Genomic DNA, 8,894 nt, shown 5'->3' on the forward strand with positions numbered 1-8,894 from the left:
AGAGAGAGAGAGAGAGAGAGAGAGAGAGAGATACATAACCACATAATTTAAGAACATGGTATGTTAAAGGTTAGGCTAGGTATACATGACACATAATTACAACATCACTAATTGTGCGGTGAGCTGGACAATTTTCTTTGTGCTTTAACTTAGGTTATGCAAATATGCATAAATTATAAGCTGATCTTTGTGTACAGAATTTGGCGTATCACACAACTTATTCATATATTTGAATTAAATAACTATTTGCTTGGTGTTATTTTTTGATGTTCAACATGTAGATAACCGTAAATGTGAGTATTTTTTCTAACGTATGTAAAATGGTAACTAAAATCCGGCCCCGGCCGGTTTTTAAATTTCAAATCCGGCCAAGTCCGGCCCCCGCCGGATTTGAAAAACCTGAATCCGGTGCATCCCTAGTTATAAATAACAGTGGACTGAGAATCGAGCCTTGGTGAACTACAACGCCGATGTCAAATGCATCTGTGTTTCCAACCGTTATGCTGACAAAAGTCTTAGTATTCGTATACATTTCCATCACAAGTCGAACAAGATATTCTGGAATGAATTGTCGACGTAGACTCCATCTGATTGCTTCACGGGGAACTCGATCAAATGCTTTTTCAAGGTCTACAAAAATGTGTGATAGTTGTTGATGCTTTGCGAGGTACTTCTCTTGCAGTTGCCGAAGGATGTGAATTGCATCAATTGTTGATTTCCCCGCTAGAAAACCAAATTGATAATTTCCGATTGTGATGCACGACGTTAATCTTCTCTCAATGATTTTTTCGACAATTTTCAGGGAGTGTTCTAACAGTTCAATGGATCACCTTTGCCTTTGTATAGCGGGACTGTCATGCTATAGTTCCATTCAGTCGGCATTGAGCAATTTCTCCAGATTTCACGGCAAAGTTGTAGTAACGTTTGGATACCTGCAGTACCAGATGCTTTGATAATGTCATTTGTGAGTCCCGAGGGCCCTGCTGCCTTTTCATCCTTCATAGCTTTCAGAGCTTCTGTAAGCTCCTCTAAAGTGATGTCTGGAATCGGATCTTCGATGGGTGGAGCGTCAAAGTTAACATTGATGGGATTTGTTTCGTTTAACAGACGATTGAAGTATTCTCTCCACTGTAGCTTGATCTCATCTTGTTCAAGAATCATCGAGCCAGTGCAACTTGACGTTTTGCATAGTTGTTCTTCTCACGGAAAATGTTATGGTCATCTACAGACTTTGATTTTTGCCATTGCTTGTATGCAACTTTCTTTTCAGCTATTGCATTTTGTACACTGTCATTCCACCACCAAGTGTCACGTTCATGCTGACGTTTTGTACCAGTTTTCCCCACAAACTGTAGTTGCAGCGTTCATTAAAACGGTTTTGTATGTACTCCAATCTGTACTGGCTTGCGATTGGTGGTCTAACTGTGTGGCGACAATCTGTTGAAATTTTTCTCGATGAATATTGCTTTTCAGCTTCCACGTTTTGATTCTCCGAGGCATTTGTTTAGACTTATGTTTTGACAGTTAGACAACCAGGTCTGCCACAAGGAGTCTATGTTGGGCAACACATGATTCGCCTGGTATAACTTTGACGTTTTTAAACAGCCTTCGGTGTGGTTGCTTGACAGCAAAGAAATCAATTTGCGTGGCTGATGGCCCACTTTTGTATGTTATGAGATGTTCCAACCTCTTTCTAAAATATGTGTTCAGTAAACAAAACCCGTGACTTTCAGCAAACTCAAGGATGCGGTTGCCATCTTCATTCCGTTTTCCATAGCCAAAACCGCCATGTACGTTGTCAAAATCATCTGTTTTCTCTCCAACGTGGCCATTGAAATCGCCTCCAATCAGGATTTTTTCAGATTTTGGTATTGTTGAGATGGTGTCAGAGAATGCAGTCCAGAAGTCATTTTTCATTTCTTCTGATTCGCCTGTCTGTGGTGCGTATGCAGAAAAAATAATCATTGTTTGCTTTTCTATGCGAAGCTTGATCCACATGAGACGTGAATTAATCCTTTTAATATCCAGTACTTCTTGGGCTAGCGGTTCTCTGACAAAAATTCCAACACCATTTTTGGCCGTCTTTTGACCATTCCAGAATAGTTTATATTTTTTTTTGTCTGAGTTGACATGACAGACACCATTCGATTTCCATAGGATTTCCTGAAGGCAGCAGATGTCAATCCTTCTACGCTCGAGCATTTCTGTGATTTCCATGCTGCGGCCAGTCAGTGATCCAACATTGAGCGTTCCAAGTCTAAGTACCATAGAGGGGCCATTCTGAATTTTTCTGCAACATCCCTCCGCTATTGCATACTTCCCAGGGATTCTTGGCACCCCTTGACCACTTAAGGCCTGCTGGGGACTAGGGGCCGTTGTTTTTCTTTGTGATGGCATAGGAATAATTTGGGGAAAAGTTTTTACATCCGGACACCCATCCTGACGACAACCACCAGTTATAAGCGGTGGGCCTAGCCTTTCGCTCAAAAGCACGCAAGGCAGCGCGGATACAGTTTTATGTCATACCCAGGACGTCGTATATGCCAAGTCATTAATTAAATAATAAAAAATTATGAATACATATTTTAAGACCTCTTTTTAACGCTGATTGGTTTGAAACGAAAAATCACGCCATAATGCTGTTAAGTTTGTAGGAAGTATACAATTTTTGACAATCCTTCTTTAAAACGTGTTTACTAATCGTAGTACACTAAAAAAATCACGCCACGCTTTACAGTTCAACGCTTTAAATTTGTCAAACTCTTTAAATGGACGCAGAGGCTGAATATCGACACGTTGATATTCCAAATACTTTAGAGACTATGGCAAACTCAGAAATTTTCAGAAACAATTTTCTTCTCAGCAACATCTCCAACTTTTCAATAACTATCTTTCGAACTCTTCAGAAACCAATCTCTCTTCAAAAAAAAATCTCAATCTCGACGATCAGCCATTGACAAAGTTGCACGCTAGAAATTCTGATATTTTGAAACTCTTCAGAATATATATATATGTGTGTGTGTGTGTCTGTGCGCCTGTGTGTGTGCAATATTTGATAAAATCAACCGAATTTTAAGCTTTTGAAAGTTTACTGTTGAGCTTTTCAATCTTTCTAACAGTAATTTTATAATTATTATCTAATTTATTAAAACTAATAAAAAATCGTTGGTGCTCATGGTCCTATTTTGATTTTACTAATCATTAGCGCTTATATATTCCAAAATTTTGCAATTCTCTGTGTGTGCAAAGTGTTTTTATTTTACTTTGTCCTGCGCAGAGAATTGTGATGATGAGTAAAATCGAAATAGGACCTATATACCACGATGACCACCAAAGATTTTCTTATTAATTTTATTAAATTTGATAATAATTATAAATTACTGTTGGAAATATTGAAAAGCTCGACCGTAAAACTTTCAAGCCTTTACAAAATATTATATACAAAAATAAATTATATATATATATATATATATAATATATATGGTAGTATGATGATAATATTGTAGTATGATGATATGGCTGATTTTTGTTTTTTATTGTTGATTTACTTTATGGTCGTTTTTTCAGCAATTTTAAAATTTTAATTTATTTTGTTTAATTCTAATATATATCTATGTAAATAATTTTAAATTAATTTTATCAATATGTTAAATATATAGTATATAATTAATAATTAATAATAGTATTTTCTAAAATGTTTCGCGCTTAAAATTAAGTTAAACGGTATGACGTCATTTGTTTATAAACGGTAATTTTCGTTATTATTTAAAATATTTTGCACTGACGATGATATATTTTATATCGAAAAAGCTTTCTGCAATTATTTATTTTAATAAACATGGACAATAATAATTTTAATTTTTTACTTAATAAATTAAATATCTATGATGAAATTTTAATTAGAAAACTTGAAAAATTAATGTATAAATATAATAATTGTATTAACGCGGTTGATTTTCTTAAAAACTGTATCGAATATGGTCTAAATCCTAATATATATATATATAATATACATATATATATATATATATATATATATATATATATATATAAATCAATCAATCAATCAATTAGCTTATAAAGCGCTATTTCCGCGATGTTCAACAGCGCTCCTCAATGAATTTTGAAATGAAAAAAGATGGGTCTTGAGATCCACTCTGAACTTCGCAAGTGATGGAGAAGTAGTCAGAGAAGTAGGTAGAGAGTTCCAGAGAAAAGGACCAGAAAAAGCAAAAGCAGATTTGGCAAAAGAGTGTTTAACACGAGTTAAGAAACAGCGAGAAGACGATCGTAAACCGGGACGTTTAGGTTCAATTAATATATCTGATAAATACTTAGGAAATAATTTAGATTAAGACTTATACATGAACGTGCAAATTTTAAAAATTATTCTATATTTTATAGGTAGCCAGTGCAAGAGAACAAGATATGGAGATATATGAGAAAAGAAAGGGGCACGAGCAACTAGACGAGGAGTAGAGTTAAAAGCTTTACTTAAAGGATAGATATATATCAAGGAAACTTATATAGCGCCAATTAAATGTTCTCAAAGGCACTATTGTAATTATATAAACATAAAAGTTTACAATACTATTAATAAGAAAAAAAAACTTAACTAAAATTATCAAAGTTTAACAGTGAACAAATATGTTTTTAGTTCTTTTTTAAATGTTATATATATATATATATATATATATATATATATATTAATATATATATATATTGGATTAAGACTGTCAGAAATGCAATTATTGATGAAAATCACAGCATGCTCGGCGTTAGTTAACTTCCAATTTAACTTTTCGATTTTTCTAACGGTTGATCGTAAATGGTAGATGGTATAGAAAAACTGAAAAAAGCTTTTCTGTTCTATCATGCATAAAATGAACAAAAATTTTGGTTTTAAACTAGAGAAACTTGAAAATGATTTACGATCAACTGTTAGAAAAATCGAAAAGTTAAATTGGAAGTTAACTAAGGCCGGACATGCTGTGATTTTCATCAATATATATATATATATATATATATATATATATATATATATATATATTACTGTGTACTATATATATTACAGTAATAAGTAATATTACTGCAGTATTACTGTGAAAAAATCACGTTTTAAACCCACTAGTTGATATTTTATAGATTTTGGTTAGACTTTAGTTTGGTCTGTTTAATGAAATACATTTACAAATTTTTGATTGTGTCAACAAAATCAGAATAATGGTAAAAATTAAGCCCTGAACAAGCCGTTTAAAATAAGTAACTAGCACTAAATTGTTGGAAAAACCCATTTAGAAAGAAACGTAATAGTCTGTTAATTTTAAACATCAAAAGTGGTCGAACAGTAAAGCGTTACAACTTAAAAATAATTCGAGCTCTTGAGATCAAGTTACACAGCACTGACCAACCTGAACTTCCACCGACAATTCTTCCTCTGTGGTAGGCATTTTTTGTTCTTCCATAGTGCAAATTACTTGATTCATACCACATACAAACTTCACTTATGTTCGTGGTGGCTACGATTATAGCTCCCGCCTTTTTCAGCAAAGCAACAGTATCAGCATCTATCTCTGCTGTTACATTCTTCCTTGACAACAGACCTGAAGTTTGTGGGCAACCTTCAAGTGCCCAATATCCAACAATTACAAATTTTAATATATTTGTGTAGGGAATGTTAAAAAATCGTATACACTGTTAATTGTAAAGTCTGTAAATTTTTTTGTTTTGAAAAACACAAGCTTGATGTTTTTAAAAAAAACAATGTTAAATTTTAAATTATTTATTCAATGAAAGTGCGATTGCTAGACTAAGCCTTTTGGTAAATAAGAAATTTTTGATATTAATATAAATAAAAATGAATAAATACATATGTGTGTGTGTGTTTATTTGTTTCAAATATAATGCAACTATATAACCTGATGCAATCATGAGTACATATAATTTTTGATAGTAGTTATTATTGTTATCACAAACGTTTGAAAATCATATGTTATATCTATAACGGTAATGTCGTCATTAAATTATTAGAATTCTTTTCACCACCAAATAATAATAATACTTCATTTTCCCAGCGCCCTATGCATAGCGTTGGAGGTGATAAATAAAAACGTATGCCCATTTATAACCTTTGACGGCAATTGCCTCCTTGATGGTAATTGGAACACCAAGAAATGGACAGTTAATTTCATTGTATACTTCGGGATTGGTATCATTTGAGAGAATTTGATCAACATTATCAGCTTCAATTAAAGCTTCTTTATATCTCTTGTAGACAACTGCATTTATTTCATCATTCACCTCCTCTATTCGCTTGATGAATGCTTCAACAACTTGCTTGCATGTTACCTTTTACAGCAAATTAAATTAACACGAATATTTTAAAAAGTTATAAATGAGCGTGAGTGAAAAATAATCACAACGATCAATATAAAAAAATAATCATGTAGGAAAATGAAATGAATAAATGTGTGTGGAGTTGACTTTGGGCTTGAAAGTTTCCTATTTATACAGTTACTGTAAACACCATAAAAACATTTAGGTTGCATACCAAAATCAGTTGAGACATTTTATGACAGTGTCATTCAGTGACAACCAACAAAAACTAAAACTGTGTACTTACTAAAGAAAAAAATTATTCACATGATAATTGATATTCCCTAAAAATTAGGAATGGAGCATATAAAGTCAAATCTTTTTAAAAATAGTGAAATAAATTGATTAGATGAACAATGGATAGTAAAAACAAGCATTAGTAGGGTTATTTGTTAATATGGTTTAAGAAGCATATATAAATGTATGCATCTATTTTCTGCGTCTATTTATATAGAGTTAAATATATTGTGAGCATACATTCAGTTCACATTAAATATAGACGCACATGCAATCAATCAATCGATCTTCGTATAGCGTCCAGAGACTTTGCCATCAACTTTTTGCGCCAAATTAGACGATCAGTTGTATCCATTTCATTTAAATTTAAAGCTTTCATGTCTTGCTCGATTGTTTGCAACCAGGACTTCTTTGGACGGCCTTTGGACGTATGCCAGATACTTCAACATCTGTAGGAGAAGTTATGAAACTGTTTCTACTTCGTTTGACATGGCCAAACCACCGCAGACGGTGTTGCCGGCATTCGTCCTTTATATCATCTAAACCAGCACGACGCAAGATTTCGGTAGATTTGATGTGGTCCTTCAGACTAATTCGTTGCATCCATCAGAGCATTTTCATGTCGATTCGTTGAAGTTGTTGTTCCAGTTTGGTTGTCATTGGCCATGTTTCTGCACCATATAACAACACCGGACGTATCACAAATTTATAAAGTCTTGATCGTAGTGGCAGTGGGATGTCACGCCGTATCAATATAGAGGCAAGGAGATGTCATTTATTCCAGGCTGCACGTATGCGTGCTCGAACCGCAGCTTCAGCTGTTCCAGTACAATCTAGAATATCCCCTAAATATTGAAACGACGTGATTTTCTCTATTTTAATGCCTTCAGAAACATTGCTATTTTGAATTTGTTATCGTGGATTGATGCAAGCAGGACAAACAAAATTGGACACTTTAAATAAAGTACCAATTATTTTTGAACGACGTTTGTGACACCACTGGTTACACTGCTGACACTTGATTGAATTGTTACCTACACCAGCTTTACAAACTGAACAGGGCCATCGTCCAGTAGCTGTGGATTGGATGGGTTCCCCAGTTTTCATTGCTTTGGCTTTGCTGATGTTGACTTTGAATCGATGATCGGCGAGTCTGGTGTTCCAATCTTCAAACATCTGTGCTGCATTCTGCTCAGACGTGGCTGTTAAAACGATATCATCAGCATATATTAGATTCCAAATGTCACCAGAGCTTATCGGTTTTGTGAATTCTTCCATCACAATTATAAATAACAGTGGACTGAGAATCGAGCCTTGGTGAACTCCAACGCCGATGTCAAATACATCTGTTTTTCCAATCATTGTGCTGACGAAAGTCTTAGTATTTGTAAGACTAGATGCACATGCACAATACAAATATAATATACAATTAATTACACATATCACCAACCCTGAAAGTTCATGGTTATTTATATTAGGATTAACATTAAATATTAATTTTAATCTCTATGTGACTAGTCAAAACAGTGATATTCTTGCAATTATTTTCAAGTTTCATTTTACATCTATCTATGAAACTAACAATATAACCAAAATATAATATAACCAATGAAATACATTGATGTGGTTTCTCTTATGTTGTAGTATGTAGTTTGTTAGTATAAGCAAAAAATATATTATGGTTTATTTTATAGTACAAAGTACATTTATTACACTGCTAATGATTAAAAATTTATTAATTAACACAAATGAATATTCAATTTAGTATTTATATTTGTTATAATAATATAAAATATAATTTATAATAACATAGTAAAGTAAATATTTAAGATGCAAATGATTTAATTTTAATTAAAATTAATGATGCTATAAAAAAATTTTGTGGCACCACACACTTTACTTACTTTCCTAGACCTAATTAACAAAGAAAGCTGTTGTGCACTCTTTGTTAAAACTACATCTTTTATAGGAGGTAATGGTTTTTTATTTCTTGCAGTATCATAAATCAATTTCAGAATTGGTTCAAGCAAAGAAAAAATAATTAAAAATATTTTATTAACTACAATAGCTGTTTTAAATAAGAACGACTTCATTTTTATTTGTACAGCATTTTCTGCAAATTTCAAAATTTATGGCTCTGCGACCCGTTTAAAGAACTCGGGAAACCCATTTCAAGAGTCTACCTTCAAGGTGTTCGGCACCAAGAAATATTCCACGAAATGAAAATTTGTCAACAAATGTTATAGCGCTGCTTCATGCTTTAGTGCACTGGCTGAGGCGCG

General features: G+C 33.1%; 1 protein-coding gene across 1 annotated transcript in view; it reads right to left on the bottom strand.

The window, feature by feature from the left end:
- Positions 1–8,772, bottom strand: part of HELRODRAFT_184963 (hypothetical protein) — a 15,341-nt gene extending 6,569 nt beyond the window's left edge. Inside the window, exons 1-3 of the mRNA XM_009021169.1 lie at positions 8,517–8,772; positions 6,129–6,348; positions 5,412–5,621 (exon numbers count right to left, since the gene is read on the bottom strand). Of these exons, the coding sequence (XP_009019417.1) occupies positions 5,412–5,621; positions 6,129–6,348; positions 8,517–8,705 (619 nt within the window). The 5' untranslated portion in view covers positions 8,706–8,772. The remainder of the gene's footprint in view (positions 1–5,411; positions 5,622–6,128; positions 6,349–8,516) is intronic.
- Between the last annotated feature and the right edge of the window lie 122 nt (positions 8,773–8,894).

Source organism: Helobdella robusta, assembly GCF_000326865.2.
Source record: "Helobdella robusta unplaced genomic scaffold HELROscaffold_3, whole genome shotgun sequence".
NCBI lineage: Eukaryota > Metazoa > Annelida > Clitellata > Rhynchobdellida > Glossiphoniidae > Helobdella > Helobdella robusta.